The 19,923-nt window shown below is 41.2% G+C and overlaps 1 protein-coding gene across 2 annotated transcripts in view; it reads left to right on the top strand.

Moving 5' to 3' along the window:
- LOC149218188 (zinc finger CCCH domain-containing protein 17-like) overlaps window positions 1-15,093 on the top strand; it is a 55,977-nt gene extending 40,884 nt beyond the window's left edge. For both annotated transcript variants that reach the window (XR_016248613.1, XM_089382363.1), the window contains exon 2: window positions 14,235-15,093. Coding sequence is in view for 1 of the 2 variants with exons in the window: in XM_089382363.1 (XP_089238489.1) it covers window positions 14,235-14,367 (133 nt within the window). In the remaining variant the exon portion in view is untranslated. The remainder of the gene's footprint in view (window positions 1-14,234) is intronic.
- The last annotated feature ends 4,830 nt before the right edge of the window (window positions 15,094-19,923 follow it).

The following is a 19,923-nucleotide window of genomic DNA, read 5'->3' as shown; positions in this document are numbered from 1 at the left end:
AGGAAGGGAGAAATATCTATATCTATATATATATTCAAATGTTTTTATTTGTAAAATTAAAAAAAGAAGAGAACGGAGAAACAATTTTATGAGTGTTCCAAAATTGATTTTCAGAACTCAGTTGACAGTTAGTTCGTTAGGCTGAGGGGGGAAATAAAAAATCTGAAAGTGAAATTTTGTAAGGGTTCAAGGGGTTTTGGAGTCCAATATCCATGACTGGCACTGTAATAAGAAATTCTCTCTGAAACCAAAGAACACACAACAGTTTTGATTCCAGTTTTGGGTGTAGTTGCAATCATTTTTTTTCTCTTGTGATTCAACATTCATCTATTTTTTTCTTCTCTTGGATAGTGTAAGATGCAGCTTGTGCTTTCAGTTTAGTTTTTCATGAATTTACTTAATTGTACTCATGATTATTAATCTTGAAACCCTTAATGAAGTGCTCCACATCCAGGAACTCCATTCACATTTTCTCAGTCTTGCATGATTCTTTCTGCGGTAGTTTAAATTCAGATTCTTAAGTGCCTAATTTGAACTTTGTTCTCTATTTTTCTTCAAATCACTCCTTTGATGCAAAGACCCTACAACCCTCAGACTTTCTCTGATCATTCTGTTTTGAAAGCTATGGTTTTAGAATTAGAACTTTTGGTTGCAATCCCCCATGGCCTATCCCTCTATCCACTTATTTTAACTATTTCTATTCTATCTTAAGATGTCTTGGGCACTAGTTCCCCCACAGCTAGGAATCGTCTCTGAGAATTACAACAATATACATACCTCTTTTCTCCTTTTGGTCATCTAGACTTCCTTAGGAAACTTCCTTTCCATGATTGAAAGTATTTCAATCAACTTGACCTGCTGCACTACTTTGCCACCATACCATCATCCTTGTGAACAATGTATCCCACACAAGGTGGAATGATCAGCAGGACATTTGCTTCTTCCAAGTAGAGGTGAACCTACTAATAATAGAGGATCTAGAATATCCTCATCCGACAGAAGCTCCTTTCTCATGATGATGATGTATGATGAATTCCTTCTATCATGCTATATGAATTTCTTTTTAACCATATGCACTACACATGATTTCAATGAGGTTACCATGAGCTACTTCCTTTATGTGATGATTGCTACATCCATCTATACTTCTGCTTCAACTCTCCTTTTCGAGTTACTATAACGAGCTCTTGCTTCAATCGTATGCTTCTACCATGATGCCATTTCATAATATGATGCATCCTATCATACTGACAATGCTTCCTACTTGTAATATCCCATTTCGAGATATTCCCCAAACCCCAGTAAACTCCAACCAAATACATATAAATGATATAATAACCGGGAAGCTCAAAGTGATGAAAATAACAATGGTGCAACATATAACAATATAACCATGAGATATAAGCAGATACTCAAGAAATGCAAGGAGAAATGCTAAGCCATTTTATTATATTGAGTAATAGAATGAGTACAGGAGGTGATCAGAAAGATGGCACCTCGACTTGCACAAGGCAAGTGAAGAAATACACTCAAAATAGCAAAGGAATGGCCTCTCTCTGAACTACGTCCAAGCTGCTGGAGAATTGTCGTGCTGCTGCTGGAAATCAAATGAGGATTTGGGGCTGTTCCCCTCTTCAGAAAAGGCTGAAACTCTGGAATCAGATTCTACTCAAGAAACCCAGAAAAACCCAGAAAGCTTTTCTGAAATGGTCGACCCCCGAAAGTCGCCCCCTTGAGGACCCATGCAATCCCTCGAGGCTCTGCACTGCCATTGAAATAAACCCACCACAACTCTGCCAGAAACTCAGCCAAAATCCTCCAATATGCAAGGGCTGATCCCCTGCTCAACCTCCCAGCACAAATCCCCCTGCAAAACCTCAATCCAGAACTCGTGCCAGAAAGAACTGCGTCATCCCTCTCAAGACTGTGCAGTCATCCAAGATGCTCAATCCTCCTGCCAAAATGCTGATGAAACTAATGCAAAAATACTAATGGAAATACCTTGCCCGAGCAGGCACTCGAAATTCCCCGGGGCTAAGGGTGAGATCTCCGAACGGAGACACTTGATGCACTAAACAGTGCTGCAGACTAGCTAAACAGCCAGCGTGCTCTAAGTCGAAGTGACTAGCTCAAATGCATATAATCGAATGAAAAAATGATGGGGTTCCTCTCTCCTTTATAGCATTGGACTCTCCCAATCCCAAGGCTCACCTCCTCCAACGTAATCCCCTCTTGCCATGTGTACCCTTTTCCTCTGCGCAGTCCCTCCAAGTGTCTGTGTGGGCCCCATCTCGGCGTGGTCCTTTGGCCCCCCTTGGCTCCCCTTTAAGTCACGACATTGTGCTACTAGGAAGTGACTTTTATTCTAAAAGTGAGTTATGTCCCCTTTTCCTTACCATTTTATTTACAAATAACTATAGAAGGCAAAATTGAGCAAAATCGAATATTCTAATTAGCCATGGCTAATTAGGAATATTACAGTGTCCCCCGGCAAAATGTTGCTTGTCCTCAAGCAACTGAAGTGATGGATGCTGCAAAATTTTCTCACTCTCCCAAGTGGCATCCTCATCCGGTAAATTCTTCCACCTCACCAAGAATTCCTGAACTGTCCTGCTCCGTAGCTGCCTCTCCCTGGTATCAATAATAGCCTTTGGCTGCAACACCAAATGCCCCTCATCATCCGTGGGTGGTAGCTCATCTGTCACTGTCACATGCTATCCCAATGCCTTCTTCAGGCATGATATGTGGAAAACGTTATGAATCTTGCTGCCTTGGGGTAGCTCCAACTCATATGCTACCTGTCCAATCCTGCGTATCACCCTGTATGGCCCATAAAAGCGGGGCTTGAGCTTTTCAGTCCCCTTCCGCTTCAGTGACGACTATCGGTATGGCTATAATCATAGGTAGACCAAGTCCCCTACCGCAAACTGTCTCTCCACCAGACCCCTGTCAGCATACAGCTTCTGCTGGTTTTGCGTTGTAGCCGTGTTATCCTTGAGAGCTTGGAAAATATCTTGACTCTCTTGGATCCAAATCTTGGCTCTCGGAGCCTTGCTAGCACCAAACATCACGTCAGCAAAAGATAAAGGATGATATCCATACAAAGCATAGAATGGTGACATACCCATGGACATGTGATGTGTAGTGTTGTAGCAGTACTCCCCCAGATGCAGCCACTTCAGCCACGCGCACTGCTGTCCACTGACATAGTTACGCAAGTAGCCCTCCAGCCACTTGTTAACTATCTCTGTCTGCCCGTTCGTCTGTGGGTGATAACTGGTACTCGGTGTCAACTCCATCCCCACCAACCAGAAAAGCTCCTGCCAAAATCCGCCCATGAAACGGCTGTCCATGTCATTGGTGATGGTCTTGGGAAGACCATGTAACCTGGAAATCTCTCTAAAGAACAACTCGGCCACCTGCGCTGTTGTGTATTGTGCGGATATGGTGAAAAAGTGTGAGTACTTTGTCAGCCGATCAACGACGACAAAGATGCAATCCTTGTCCTGTACCATGGGCAACCTTGTGATGAAGTCCATCGAAATACACTCCCATTTCCCCTCCGGAATGGGAAGAGGTTGCAATAGCCCTGGATAGTTCATCTCCCCCTTGTTCCTCTGGCAAACATCGCACTCCCGGACATGCTGGAGGACATCCTCCTTGAGGCCATTCTATGAGAACCTCTCTCTTATGGCCCTATAGGTTTTGGTAAACCCTTGATGACCTGCCAATGGTGAATCATGTGACGCCTGAAGTATCTTCTTCTTGAGCTGAGACAGTCAAGAAGATCCGGTCCCTGTAGTAGATGATCTCATCGACCACCCTGTACGTGTCATCCGCCACCTACCCATCCAGAACCTCACATGCAAATCTGTCCTTGGAGTACTCTACTAAGAGTCGAGCCCTCCAGTTTGCGTCCAAGCTCATAAGAGACAACGTGGCTGGACTACGTGAAAGGGCATCTGCTACCACGTTGTTCTTACCCTTGACATACTCAATGTCAAAGTCATATGCTTGGATCTTGTTGATCCACTTTTGTTGCCTCTCTTGTCGCTGCTTCTGCTCCAAAAAGAACTTGAGGCTGTTGTGATCAGTCCTCACCCTGAACCTGTTACCCACCAAATACTGCCGATACTTAGGCAATGCATGCATGATGGCCAGCATCTCCTTGTCATATATAGAATTCAACCTCTCATGCGGAAGGAGCTTCTGGATCTCAAAGGCTATAGGGTGACCTCCCTGCATCAACACTGCGTCGATCCCCTCTCCCGACGCATCACACTCCAAAACAAATGGCTGCGTAAAATCTGGCAACACAAGCACTTGGCAGCTGCTCATAACTTCCTTGAGCTTGTCAAAGGCTCGCTGCTCTGTATCCGACCAACTGAATGCCCCCTTCCTCGTCAAATATGTCAGGGTGGCAGCAAGCTGTGAGAAACCCTTGACGAAGTTCCGGTAGTAAGTACAAATGCCAATGAATCCTCGAAGTTCCGTCACGTTTCTCGGCTTCGGCCAATCTCTAATGGCCCTGATCTTCTCCTCGTGGACCCTCACTCCGTCCACTCCTATGATGTGTCCCAAGTATAACATCTACGTCAACTCGAACTCACATTTGGAGAGCTTGGCATACAACTGCTGCTCCTCCAAGATGCATAATACTATCTCAATGTGTTGGAGATGCTCCTCCCGAGTCCTGCTATAAATGAGGATATCATCAAAGAACACCAACACAAACTTCCATAAGTGACTGCAGAAGATGTGATTCATGCAAGACTGAAATGTAGCTGGGGCGTTGGTTAGCCCAAAGGGCATCACCAAAAACTCAAAGTGCCCATAGTGACACCTGAAGGCGGTCTTGGGAATGTCCTGCTCCCTCACGCGAATCTGATGGTACCCAGATCTCAAATCAATCTTTGAGAAGAACTGTGCTTCTCTCAACTCGTCCATCAACTCATTGATCCTGGGTATGGGGTATCTGTTCTTCAGGGTCTTCTTGTTCAGGGCCTTGTAGTCAATGCACATCTTCAATGTGTCGTCCTTTATCTTCACCAACACCACGGAAGAAGCAAAAGGACTCGTGCTTGGCTGAATGTGCCCAAGAGCCAGCAACTCCTGAATGGCCCGCTCAATCTCATCCCGATAGGCCTTGGGATGCCTATAGGGGGTAGTAATCACTGCCTGTATGCCCTGCTCAAGCTCAATGGTGTGCTCAAACCCCTGGTCCGGTGGCTGTCTCAGTGGAATCTCCCCAAACACTGTGACATACTAGTCAAGGATGGCCTGTATCTCTGGGTGCACCGTCTGCCCTGTAGTCCTTGCCTCTGATGCACGCAGCTCCACTCCCCACTCTACGTCTCCCTTCCGGAAGACTGCCTCCATCCGATGAGCTAAAACAGTTTGAGGCGGGTATGTGTGCTACCCCCGTATCTTCTCATGCCTCCCTGTCTTCTCATCATCCCACTCCATCTCTAGGGCCTTCCAATCTGTAGTGACCTTCCCTAGAGTGATGAGCCACTGAACACCCAGTACTATGTTGGTGTTCGGAATATTGACCATGAAGAAGTGGTCAGTCAGTGTGTAGGTGCCCATCGTCACTGATAACTCTGGAACATAACGAGCACACACCATGGTCTAATCTCCTGGGACCAAAACTGAAAATCCATCGAAGCTCTCTGTCGGTCTACCTCTCCGCTCAACCATCTGTGCATCGATGAAGTTGTGGGTGGCCCCACTGTCAACCAAAACTGATACTCGCTGGCCACATACTGTCCCCCGTACGTGCAGCGTCAAATATTTGGGAACTCCTCGCAAAGCTGCAAGGGCTCCTCCAGTAGGTGCAAAAGTTGCACCACCTGCTGCTGGTGGTGGAGGCGGCAAGGGACCCTGCATGGCATGACTAATAGCATCTTGAAGGGTGGTTGATCTAGCGGATTTGACTAGACCCCGAAGTGGCTCTGCTAACCCGTCAACATACATGTAGATCCTCTGTGTCGTGGATAGATCTAGCACCATCATTGAAACCCTCAAAAAGTCCGCAATGTAGGTCTCTGGGCTCCCTGTTTATTTGAGCCTCGTCAGCTCAACAAAGTGTTGTTCCGGAGCCCTATAGTCAAACCTCTCCATCAATCTCCTAGTGAACTTGGCATACGTCGTCACTGTGGAATGCCCGAGTGTAACCGTCCCATGGAACCACCAATCTTGGGCCTCACCATCCAAATGTAATGTCGCCACCTTGATGGCCTCTGTCTTCGACATCTGGTTAAGCTAGAAATAGATGTCTAGCTTCTCCACCCAAGACCTTGCCGAACTGTTTGATGAGCCATCAAACGTAGGCAAGTGAAATCTACTAGCAGTGCGGTGGGTGTCTCCATCATGATAATGCCGGTATCCTCTGTGATGGTCGCGGGGTCTACTATCCCGCTAAAGCTTAACAAAGTCTCTAAATGAGAGAGCATCCTTGAACTCCTGCCCATAGGCATGGTACTCCGCAAAGTAATCGCCCATATGACCGGACTCTGCCCCCTGCTGGGCTCTGGCCCCCGTGTCTGCTCCTAAGAAAGTGGGCATGGTAGAGCGTGTAGGGGCATGTGAGGCCACCTGCTGAGTAGTATCACGTTGCTCTGGCAAATGGTGGGATGCACCTGATCCCTCACCAACCTGGAAGACCCGTGGGCTCTCACGCTGTCTAGCCTCTAATGCCGTGAATCTCTGCCCCATCACCTCAATCTGCCTCGACAGATCCTCTACTGATTTGAGGAGCATGTTTGCAAATCTCTTCCCGTCCTCATCTGCCATCGGATCCTCCTGCTCTGCGTCCACCACAGGCTCCTCCTGTTCTGCGTCCACCACTGGAACACAGTCTCCCTCTCCGTAAGTTTTCTCCAACCTATGCCCAATGTCTTTGTATCTCCTACCTCTGTAACAGATGTAGGGCTTTTCCCTCGGTGTCATAGATTGCTAGCTCCACAGGCTGAGCCAGATCTATGCTCTGATACCACTGTAATATCCCGTTTCCGAGATATTCCCCAAACCCCAGTAAACTCCAACCAAATACGTATAAATGATATAATAACCGGGAAGCGCAAAGTGATGAAAATAACAATGGTGCAACATATAACAATATAACCATGAGATATAAGTAGATACTCAAGAAATGCAGGGAGAAACGCTAAGCCATTTTATTATACTGAGTAATAGAATGAGTACAGCAGGTGATTAGAAAGATGGCACCTCGACTTGCACAAGGCAAGTGAAGAAATACACTTAGAATAGCAAAGGAATGGTCTCTCTCTGAGCTGCGTATAAGTTGTTGGAGAACTACCGTGCTGCTGCTGCTGCTGGAAATCAAATGAGGATTTGGGGCTATCCCCTCCTCAGAAAATGCTGAAACTCTGGAATCGGATTCTACTCAAGAAACCCAGAAAGCTTTTCTGAAATGGCCGACCCTCGAAAATCGCCCCCTTGAGGACCCACGCAATCCCTCAAGGCTCTGCGCTGCCACTGAAATAAACCCACCACAACTCTGCCTGAAACTCAGCCAAAATCCTCCAATATGCAAGGGTTGATCCCCTGCTCAACCTCCCAGCACAAATCCCCCTGCAAAACCTCAATCCAGAACTCCTGCCAAAAAGAACTGCGTCATCCCTCTCAAGACTGCGCAGTCATCCAAGATGCTCAATCCTCCTGCCAAAATGCTGATGAAACTACTGCAAAAATACTGATGGAAATACCTTGCTCGAGCAGGCACTCGAAGTCCCCCGGGGCTAAGGGTGAGATCTCCGAACGGAGACACTCAATGCACTAAACAGTGCTGCAGACTAGCTAAATAGCCAGCGTGCTCTAAGTCGAAGTGACTAGCTCAAATGCACATAATCGAATGACAAAATGAGGGGGCACCTCTCTCCTTTATAGCATTGGCCTCTCCCAATCCCAAGGCTCACCTCCTCCAACGTAATCCCCTCTTGCCACGTGTGCCCTTTCCCTCTGCGCAGTCCCTCCAAGTGTATGCGTGGGCCCCGTCTCTGCATGGTCCTTTGGCCCCCCTTGGCTCCCCTTTAAGTCACAACGTTGTGTTACTAGGAAGTGACTTTTATTCTAAAAGTAAGTTATGTCCCCTTTTCCTCACTTTTTTATTTACAAATAACTATAAAAGGCAAAATTGAGCAAAATCGAATATTCTAATTAGCCATGGCTAATTAGGAATATTACACTACCATGATAGCTATTATTCACAAAACTGAAAAGAACATATTGGAGGAGATTGTAACGGCCCATCTAAACTAATCCACTATATAAAGTTTTAAACTTTATAATAAAACAAATATGATGAATTTTAAATAATAAATATGTTTAAGTTTTATAAATATAAATTAAACTTTATAAAATATATAAATTAAACCTTATAAAATATAAATTAAACTTTATAAAACTAAACTATATAATAAAAATAAAGAAAATCAAAAGAAGGACCCTTATACAAAGGGGACGCTTAAAACCAGCTGGATATTTATAACAGAGCGCATATGACAGCAGGGAAAATATCTGAGAGCCGTAAATGCGTGGAAGGCGTGTCGGGACGAGGGAAGGCGGTGGCTGCAGGTAGGAGGGCGGCCACCGCCAGGCCCGCAGATAAAAACCGGAGGTCTGAACCGAGAGAGGGGGTTGTAACAACGGAGTTAGAAACCAGGAGGAGGAAATTCAGCTGTGAGAGAGGTCTGCCATTGGAAGAGCTTTAATCCGTCTGAGGTTCTAGGCACGGGGGACAGTGGGCTTCTGTGAGAAGCTTGCTGGATTAAGCAGCGAGTCTTTGCTCAATCAGGCTGGGTGGAATTGGTCTCCCTGGGTAATTGGAGCAAAACAGCAGCAGCATCATCAACTTCACGGGATCAGATAACAGTTCAGGTAAGTGCAAATCAATTTTTTTTTATGGTTCCTGCTTTCAAGTTTATGATTACTACAAAGATTATCTCAGTCATAGTGGAGATTTCTTACTTCCTCCTTCTTTGATTTCTTCTTCTCAGGTTCATCCACTTCTTCAGTGACATGGGCTTCTTCCCTTCCTCTTTTATTGTTGTCCTTCTTTAGTTTAGGATAATCTCTCTTGTAGTGCCCATATTCATGACAACCATAGCATTGGATTTTCGACATATTCTTCTTGTTCTTTTTCTGAGGACCAAACTTTCCTTTCTTCCTAGCCATGGAAGCAAATGCTTGTACTTGCTCATTTGATCCTACATCGCTTTTTGCCTTCAACCTGGTTTCTTCAATTTTACATAATGACCACAGTTCACTGAATGGGGTGGCTTCCTTCTTTCCGAATATGCTAGATGTGAAGTTGCCTCATTCCTCTAGAAGTGCATTGAGCACTATGGTGGTAATTTCTTTATCGAGCATTATTTCTCCCAACTCTTGTAGTTGGTCTCTTATTTCTCATACCCTCATAAAGTATGAGGCTATTCCATCATCCTTTGAGATCTTCATTATGTACACTTCATTCCTTAAAGATATCACTTCTCCTGCAGTACTTACAGAGAACAATTCTATTAACTTGTCATATATTTCTTTCGATGTCTCCAATTTTGATACATAAGGTATGAGTGGATCCTTGATGGATTATATGAGAATCCTTTGAGCCCTTACTTCCCCTTCATATACTTTGCAAGAGCTTGAGCTTCTTCCTTTGGAGGTTTAGTGATTGTACCCTTAACATGTTCAACAACTTCATTTTCTATGAGGATCAAATCTGTCCTCTTCTTCCATGTAAGAAAGTTTGATGACCCAACCAATTTGTTGCTTTCCTTGCAAAATGAAGTCATTTTGATAGCAGATTTAGTCATAAATATAGAGGTACTTGTCAAGTGAAGATGCTCCTTGAAGACAATATCTTCAACTTGATGCCTTCTTGATTTAGATGATGATGTTGATAATAGAAGATGTCTTCTTGATGAAGATGTCTTCCTTCAAAAGTGATCCTTCAAAGAGAGGGAGATCACTTTGATTCTGATGATGATGACTACGCTTCTTCTTACTTCCTTTGGATGTATAGACTTCAAGATGCTTCAATGAGTTTAAGTGGAGGTAGGGTTCTATAGATTTTTTCTTTGTGATGATGATGTGACCTTTTCAAGATTTCTTCAAGTATATGACCCTAATTTGGATGTGCTAGGGTTTTGAGGTCTTCTTCCTTTGAGATGTGATGATCCTTGAGATGAATGGCCCTTATTGATGATTGATGCTCTTGATGATATTCTAGTGCTTCGGCCATTGAGTTTCCTTCTTTAAGCTGCCTTTGCTTGATGTAGTCACCTTAGCTCTGATACCATGTTGAGAAATATATGGGCAGCTAGATTAGGTGATTTCTCTTCTTTGATAACTGCTCGTGATGTATTTTTACTTAACCTGATTATCTTCTTCTTTCACTTAATTATTATTAGTATTCTCTTCATTAAAAAAACTACGAAACTGTACAGAACAATGAGACAAAGGACACAAGATATAAGCGATCATCTAGGGCCAAAAACTCTCCAACTGAGAGGAAAACCCACACAAATTATTCTCTTCTTATAGAATCTTCAATTGACGAATTCCAAGACCTATGACACTTGACAAAGACCCTCCACGGCCAACTCAAACCTTTCTTCCTTAACGAGCTCTTCCTCCAACAACTTCTGCAATTCCGACCTCCCAACAGATTCTTCTGCAACTTCGACCTGTGCAGTAGATTCTTTTGGAACTTCGACCTACCCAACAAATTCTTTTGCAACTTCTACCTGCCTAGCAAATTCCTCTACAACTTTGGCCTACCTAGCAAATTCTTTTGAAACTTTGACTCAATAATTTCTTCCTAGCACTTCGACTTTCCCAGCAGCGCTTCGACTCGCCCAACACTTTGACTTGCCCAACAAATTTCAAGTACTTCAATTTGGCTAGTAGCTTTCCAACACTTCAATTGGCCCAGCAATTGTAGAAACCCTAGCATGAGAGAGAGAGAGACCCAAAACATTGATCTTGTTCTTCTTCTTCTTTTCCGCCCTTTTCTAGCTACTTTCTTGAGGAGATCGAACTTGCTTGAGATTCTGTCTAAATGAGATCGAATTCCTTCTTATTTATAGACTTTTGAGGGGTATGAATTGTTATCTTTAGGCCGACTTTCCCCTTCATGTAGGCCAACTTGATCATTGCACCATGACGAGGCCTTGGAGGGTATTTTGACTTTCTTTTTACTCAAATAAATTTTCTTTACAATATGTAACATGCCCAAAAAGTTCTTTCATACATAACAATGACTCAATTGGCTTGTAGACTCAATGACAAACCCTAGAAGCACACAATGGGTGCTTGAACTAAAAAATAAATTTCCCTTGAGCATGAAACCCATGCCTCAATAATAACAATAATAAATTATTTTTCTCATTACATCAAAACATAAAATCATGATTACATATTTCATTATGAAGACCGAACCTAGTTACATATTTAAACATCATCGTCCTTTCTCTTTTGCCTAATTGAATGCAGTGAAGTAAAGTTTAAACACATGGAAATTGGGACACAATGGACAACTTGTTGCACCTTATTTTGGTCTCCTTGATAGATATTATTTTCTCAGTTTGAAGTGGTAACCAACAGTGCTCCTAAAGAAAAATAAGGTCTAATGCCTCACTTGGTGACTCCATTGTGAGGAATCTAGTAATGTGGGAAATTGAGACAGCCATAAAATCCACCTAAATTTGCAAAGAAGGCAATGGTCAATTCACTCTGTGATTATTGTAAACAATCATAACCATGTAAACAATCAATCTGGGCATCCACAACAATGTAAACAATCATTACACGCATAACTTGAGATTCATTATACCAAGCAACAGGAGGTATACTTGTCTCGAATCTGAGATTGGGCAGCCGAGCCAGAGACTGCAAGTCACCACCCAACCATAGATTGGGTTGCACAACAGTCTTTCTTACATCCCAATCACCCCGGAACCAGATTCTAGGGCCAAGGTGTACTAGGGACAAAATCAATCTGCAGTGAACTAGGAATTTCCAGAGGTCTAGTCTACCTCCACCCTAAATAATTTACCATAGCATCCTCAAAGGAAACTTAGAACCCACTGTCACAACTATGGCCCACTCTCACACAAATTTCACTGCTCGATAACCCTATCTCCTCTGCAACATACTCATAGCAATAACAATCAATACTTACTCTGACTACCATTCGAACTCAGCAACAACAAATCGACTTAGTAGTAAACAACAATAAGGATATCCATGCCTCCATGACAAAACATCAACTACACCATCCCAGAGACATAATTGCAATGCTTCTCGTAATCCTGCAAGAACTATATCAGCACAATAGAACATTTTGTTCTAAATAGAAGTAACAAACTCTGTTAAACACTTTGCAAAACCTTGATCAATGCTCAGGCACATTGGTTCAGCACTGTAGTATATTCCTTGCACCCAAGGTGCACAAACTCCAACAGTCCATGCTTAAATTGCATCTGTTCTAAAACATTAACTTACTGGCACATATGATCAGGCCTTCAACTTGCATACCATACATGGATATATAGCGATCTCGGAGCTCACGCTCTGATTTCGCTCCATATGCACAGGACTCTTCTTGAAGGCTCGCAACATCATGCTGACACCTTAAAAACTCCAGTTGACCTCAGGTAACCGTAAAACACACAGCCATTGCAATGCATTGCCCTTGTGCACCATATGCTCAACCTACTCATTTTTTTATTATCTTCATCGCATTTCACACCAAAACAACCAATGCTCTATATTCAGTTTCATACATTAGGCAACAGTGCTCATGATCCATTCTATGACTGATTCTTAACACACAGGTTACAACAAAATACTATACAATCATACAACGTGCAACCCCGGCTCTTTCAATGACATAGCATACAAAACCAGTGCCCCTAACGCACTAAACCCATTGTTACACCCCTCTTGACATCCTCTAACAATGCTTGCTACTTTAAGCCACACCTTTTCACACTTCAAGGTCCCCTCCTTTCGAATTCTTCCCCAATCCGTTTCTTTGTTTTCCTGTTTTACTAGACTCTCCCCAGGCCAGCCACATAGTAACACCTATCTCCTTGTCCCCTCGATATTTTTCTGCCTTTGAAATTCTTGTTACAGTGGTTGCCAAGCTAACCACTGCATAGTCCAATCAGCAACTACGCAACCCAGTCACCAATTGATTCTTCATTGTGTTGTCTTGTCTTCCTGAATTGTTGTCCCCCTTTGCTGGCATGTTGTTGCAATAAATCGAATTTCCTGTCCTTTATCTCTCTGCTGGCATTTAGAAAACCCGTCCCTTTTGTGAACATCTGTCAGCCTTCATGGCTTTCAAAAGCAACCAAATCCCAAGCAGTTTACCTCCTCAGCCCTAGAATTAGTGTCCGTTTGTCTCAGCCCATGTTTAATTTATTTAATCTAAATTAAAACAGAAAAGGGTAACCAGGGCTGTGACAACGCTCTCTTACTCGGCCACCTTCCATAGGCCCTCCTGGCCCTCAACTACTCTCTTACTTGGCCACCTTCCATAGGCCCTCCTGGCCCTCAAAGATTTAAGGCCTACTCGACCTTGTCCTCATGTGAAAATTGGTCTCTTGCCAAGCCACACGATGACAAGAATGAATCACACACCCTTGTACTTATACTTTTCCAAAGGGTGTAATACCAGGGATCATAATACCATGGGTTATCAAAATACCATGGGTATATAGGTGCAAAGTCCCATAGCTTAGCCCACTTGCATCACACGTGAGAATACTCCCGATGCTACCCAAAACATCAACAACTTTGTCTCGCAAAGCCTTCCTACTTTGATACTACACTTTTCTCTACTCTTGTCTTCACAATTTACAACCATATATGGTATTAATACAACTTTAAACCATATCTTTCTTACGATTTTACTTGAATGCCGGAAGGATGCTTTAGTATGTTCCCTCCGATGGGCATTTCCTATATCTGGTTTATATGGTTTTCCTGAGAATGGCAGTAGGTTTGATTTTGGTTTGGGCTATTTGAGGATTATGTACTTCTTGTTTTAAAAATATTCCAGTTACTAGGAAATTTTGCATGCACTCATTTATGGATTGACCTTGTCAGTTTTGTAACTGATGTAGAGAATAATGTTTGTTTTGCCCAAATGTTCTCCTATTGGCTATTTTTTGGGGTATAATAACATTTATTGGTTTTTCCAGGTTTCATGAACGAGGTAGAGCATTCTCAAGAAATGAAGTGCGAGCATTTCAGATTGGACCTGACGGATTATTTTTCACTGGTGATGGAATGGGTGAACTTAAAGTATGGAAATGGGCTACCCAGACACCTTGAAAAGCTGACATGGCCTATAAAACTATTGTTGTAATCAGAGGCCTCAAAGTTGGAATGCTACTGTGGAATTTTTGTTGTAAGCATCAGTCTCAAGTTGCAAAGCTGCTATCGTGACCCCTTCATATTTATTTTTCACTGGTGATGAAATGGGCAAACTTAAACTATGGAAATGGGCTACCCAGACACCTTGAGAAGCTGACATGGCCTATAAAATTATTGTTGTAATCAGAGGCCTCAAAGTTGGAATGCTACTGTGGAATTTTTGTTGTAAGCATCAGTCTCAAGTTGCAAAGTTGCTATCGTGACCCCTTCATATAAAAGCGACCGCTGCCTATTGAATGCAGGCTGCAAAATGAGAAAGAACCAAATGACTCATGCTCATGCTGGCCACATACTCAGCAATGGCTTCAAGTTGCAAAGCTACTATGGTCACCCCTTCATGTACAAGTGACCACTGCCTATTAAATGCAGGCTGAAAAATGAGAAAGGGGCTACTACTTTCACCCTTTAATGCAAAAGTGACCACTGCCCATTAAATGCAGGCTGAAAAATGAGAAAGGGGCTACTACTTTCACCCTTTAATGTAAAAGTGACCACTGCCTATTAAATGCAGGCTGAAAAATTCAAAAATGAGAAAGGGGTTCTTTGGCAGAAATGAACAATGACTGATATTTGCTGTAACAGGAGACTGTTAATAGGGGTTCTTTGGAAGAAATTTACAATGATATTTCTTGTAACAGGACACTGTTAATAGCAAAGAGAGTATGATATTCTGTGATTCTTTATAAACATTGATAGTGATAATAACAGACTGAGTATCACCATTTCAAGCTGGTTTTTCCACAATTGTGGTTTTCCCAAGTTGGGTTTGCCGGGTAAATTGTTGTCTCACATTGTCAATTTCTGTGTGCATTGCTTCAGTGTTGTGATTACTTATTTCAAACAGAAATAAAAAGGCTCATCAACTGTGTGAAAGTATGTGTATCGAGCTATGATACTCTGATTCTTTATAAACACTAATAATGATAATAATAGACTGAGCATCGCCATTCCAAGCTATTTTTCCAAATTGTGGTTTTCCCAAATTGGGTATGTAGGGTAAATTGCTGTCTCGCATTGTCATTGTCAATTGCCGTATGCATTGCTTCAGTTCTGTGATTATTTAAAAACAGGTACAAAAAGGCTCATCATCTGGGTGAAAGTATGTGTGTTTATTATTGTTTTGCTTTCATGTTTTGATATAGGTTTTATTAACCCAAGAGTCTCCGTTTCTGCATTCAAATATCTCATAAAATATTATGGATAGGTGCCACAATTTCAGAGTACCTGCAATGCTTGCCACAATTTCAGTACACCTGCAGTGGTAATACTAGGTCACGGGCTGAGGTACTATGGATTGGGTTGGAGTTGCTGACGGGCTAAGTTACTCTGGACTGGGTTGAAGTTGTTGATTTGTAAAAGGATTTCTGTTCCTCTCCTCTCCCAAATTCTGGTTTGAGGGCGTTGATTGGTAAAAAGATTAATATTATTTCCTCTCCTATACCAAGTTTTTGAAAGAGAGGTGGTTCAAGAAATGGATTCTTTATAAATGATGATCTGGTGCAATTTTTGGACGTTGATATGATTGGTTTAAATTGTTCTTGCCAAATCGCAATTCTCAACATAGTAATTTTTCGAATGCTGGTTCTCTAGAGTAGACCGAGATGTGTAACCCAGTGTGAAACTAGCTTTTAATGGTAATCTGGTTGGGGAGTACACTACAGGTATTACCACTGTTTGTCGTCAGTCCTCAATAACTTATTTTAAAAATGATGTGTGTTTACCTTGTAGGGTAACAGCTTATTAAAAAACGATGTGTAATCTATGTGAATAACAGCTTATTAATAACTATGTGAATTTCAAAATCTACCCTAAGCAAACGAGCATATTTACAATGGAGTGTCTTTGGATCCTTACATATTTCCGGGCATTTTCAAGCCTCGACACAACCAGTCTTACCCTCAGAATTACCATCTACCTTGTACCAATTTTTTTTCATTTTGGTGGGCCATTCGACACAACTAGTCTTACTCCCAGAATTACCATGTCCCCCGCACCCAATTTTTTTCATTTCGTTGGGATAACGAGGAATTAGATTATGGGGCACACATACTTCTTTGTCAGCTACTTAATCAATGACCTATTGGAGATCACTCTCAGGACCAATTCCCTCCTTCATCCGCTAACTTGATGGGTTATTGTGGATCACAGTTCCATCCTCATTTTCCTTAGATTGAATCACTGTTGAAAGTGCATGCTCACAAACTCATTTAGGCCACATCATAGAAAGACTAGACTTAGGAGAATTTTCTTGCAATGTTTCATATATTACCTCAAAGAATAGAGTTCAACGAAATTCTCATCCTTTCATTTATTGATATGTTGAAGTCATAAAAGGGATCGTATGATCAGGCACTTGAATGTTAAATTGTTTTCTCTGAAGCACTGCCTTGATTGAATCCACTGCTTAGCACTAAATTGATTGAACCCCCTTCTCATCGACTAATTGACCCATCCAAAAGAATGTGTGATAACCGATGTCGATTTTCATGACCCTCGGGGAATTTCTGTACTCATGCAAATATTCCTTCCCAGAGCCATGAAATGAAATTCCAACAACACATCCCAGCTTTTCAAGCAAGCAACCTCCAAAGGATCACCTGTCCCAAAATAATTATCTCTCCATGAAATCAATTGAAGATCCTGGAATATATTCCCTGGCACCAAAGGCAATCATCTCTTGCATGACAAATTGATATATTCAAGGATTCATCATATTTTCCAACTTCCAACGAGCATCACCCCCTCACTCCCTTAGTTGACATCTTTCAATGCTATTACAAATAGCCAAGTTGGCATCTTTCAATGTTATTACTAATGGCCTTCCATTATTAGATTTAAGGGTCTGCTTGCCTAAAACCAGGGAAACAGAAATATGCAAGGCATTCAGGAGATTTATTCATGACAAGTGAGCACTTTTTGAGACATATGAAGACTTATGGAGGGGAATATATGTAGGGGATTATATGAAGCAAATGAAAATGGAGGGGAATATATGTAGATTTTTGAACCTATGTAAAGCGATGCTTCTACCCCAAGTGTTTACATAATGTGATCAAGTATCCAAACTTATTACTTGAGAAACCAGGTCACCTATGTAAAGCGATGCTTCTACCCTGAGTGTTTACATGATGTGATCAAGTATCCAAACTTATTACTTGAGAAACCAGGTCAGCCAGATTTGGTTGAAAAAACAACTAGAGGTTTTTCTAGTTTAGAGAAGATAATAATTGCTTGTTCTCCACCAAATCAATAGCATCAAACACAACTCGTACTAACCAGCCACTATTATTGCTATTAGGTCTCCTATCCTAGCATCAAACACAACTCGTACTAACCAGCCACTATTATTGCTATTAGGTCTCCTATCCTATAGATATTTTAGATAGACTATATAATAAAGATTATACACTACTAGTTTATAGGGATTATATATTACTATATTACTAGCTAATATATTAGGATCTAGGTATAAGCTATAGTATCCTCTTAATATATTAGGATAGCAATATATTAGGATAGTAATATATGAGGACATTGGTATAGTATCACATTAAGATCCTAATATATTAGAATATTTTAGAGTATATATAGATATAAAACAGGATATATAGGATATATTAGTGTGTATATATAGAATATTTATGCATCCGTTATATATATATATATATATATATATATATATATATATATGGATAGTAGGATTTATAGCATATCTAATATCTTATATGCTTAGTATATTATATTTATAGGGATAGCAGCATATATATCCTATATATAACAATATTAAATGGGGATATTCTATAGATCTTTCTATATATTATAGATCTATAGTATAGTATATTATATGGCTAGTATATAATGGGTTGTGATGTAAGTTATATGAGACACTACTTGATAGGATTACGGATTGTTCTACTCACTTCCCTTGGGAAACTCATTAGTGGTAAGTGGTGTTATTTGTGGTGTTACTTTCATTTGTTAGTTGGTTTAGTAGTGGATCTTTGTTGCTTTTTGTTTTTCAACAAGAAAAAACTAGCATTTTTATATTAAAATAAAGTGTTTATATCCTTCATAATATACCAAGATATGGATATGTCTAAGATTGTTCAATATATCCAAATGACCGAAAAACTATAGCTGATAAACATATTCACATACTTGATCAGATAGTACTAGATAAAAGGTAAAAATATTAGTAGAGAGGAAATTGTCCAAAAAACACTGGCTACCAACATCATATTCTGCCACATAGATAGGCCCCAATTGTGTAGTTAGTCTTTTTTTGGGAGAGCATCCGCTTGTCCATTCAATTCCATATAGATATATCCAATCCTAATGTCAGTGAAGACGTTGAATAAGCACCTAACCCTTTGTTTCCAATGCCCAAGAGTTGCAATGTCCAAGTTATATTTCCCATTGGTCCATTCCAACACTACCTTTGGATCCCTGCATATCTACATATTTTCCAAGCCTAAGAGTTTCACAAATGTTAAAACTCCCCACAAAGTTGTAAGTTCCACTTTTGTATTAGATCTTGATCCACATCTCCAACATAGGTTATGAAAGTGTTGTTTCTCCAAGAAGATTACACCTCCACATCCACTCGTGTTTGAGCAAGTAGCCCCATCAAAAAATGCAGAGGGATAAATCATTCTCATCATATACTTTACAACCTTGGGTTTATGTCAAACGGTCCTTGGTCCCTTCTCCATAAAATATCCCATAATCTTATCAGATGTTCTTTTAATAACAGGTACTTTGTCCTCAAATATCAAATGGCTCCTAGTTGTCCAAATGCCCCATGCTATGTATATAGGAAGTGTTGCCCAATTTGGGTGTACATTGTACCAATCTTTAAAGCAAGTCTAAAAGATTTCCCCTTTCCAACTAAAAACGAGATTAAATTACTTGAACACAAAATGATAGATAGTCAAAGAAAATGGGCACTTAAGAAATAAGTGTGATATATTCTCCTCCTCCTCCTCCTCCATATAAATAACACGTCTTCCTGGACCGGAGAAACCTCTTGTACAAAGGTTATCCCAAATAGGAACTTCATTCCTCAAACAAATCCACTCAAAAACTTTTAGCTTCATAGGGATTTTCCAATTCCATAATTTTCGATGCCACCAAATAGGGGTTGGGCTAATCATTGTTGATGTTATATATGAATAGACCTCCTTAATTATGATCTTCCTTTTTTAGTATTTCCGTTCCATATAAGGATATCTTCCTCAGAATTTAAATAAACTCCCGCCTGATGCAAATCCAAAGTATATTCCTTCCACATATGTGCCAAGTCTTCAAAAAATCCTAGGTCATTAGCTGTCAACCAAATAGTGCCAACATTTTGTTCCAATTCCTCTTCTTAACTTGATTAATATAGCAATAAACTCTATTGTATAAGATATTAGTGAAAAATGTTGAGTAGGATCCAATGAAGTCTTCTCCAGT

Source organism: Pinus tabuliformis, chromosome Q, assembly GCF_031772625.1.
Source record: "Pinus tabuliformis cultivar Carrire ecotype Pingquan chromosome Q, CPIR1, whole genome shotgun sequence".
Taxonomy (NCBI): Eukaryota; Viridiplantae; Streptophyta; class Pinopsida; order Pinales; family Pinaceae; genus Pinus; species Pinus tabuliformis.
This window is presented reverse-complemented; position numbering and strand designations above follow the sequence as displayed.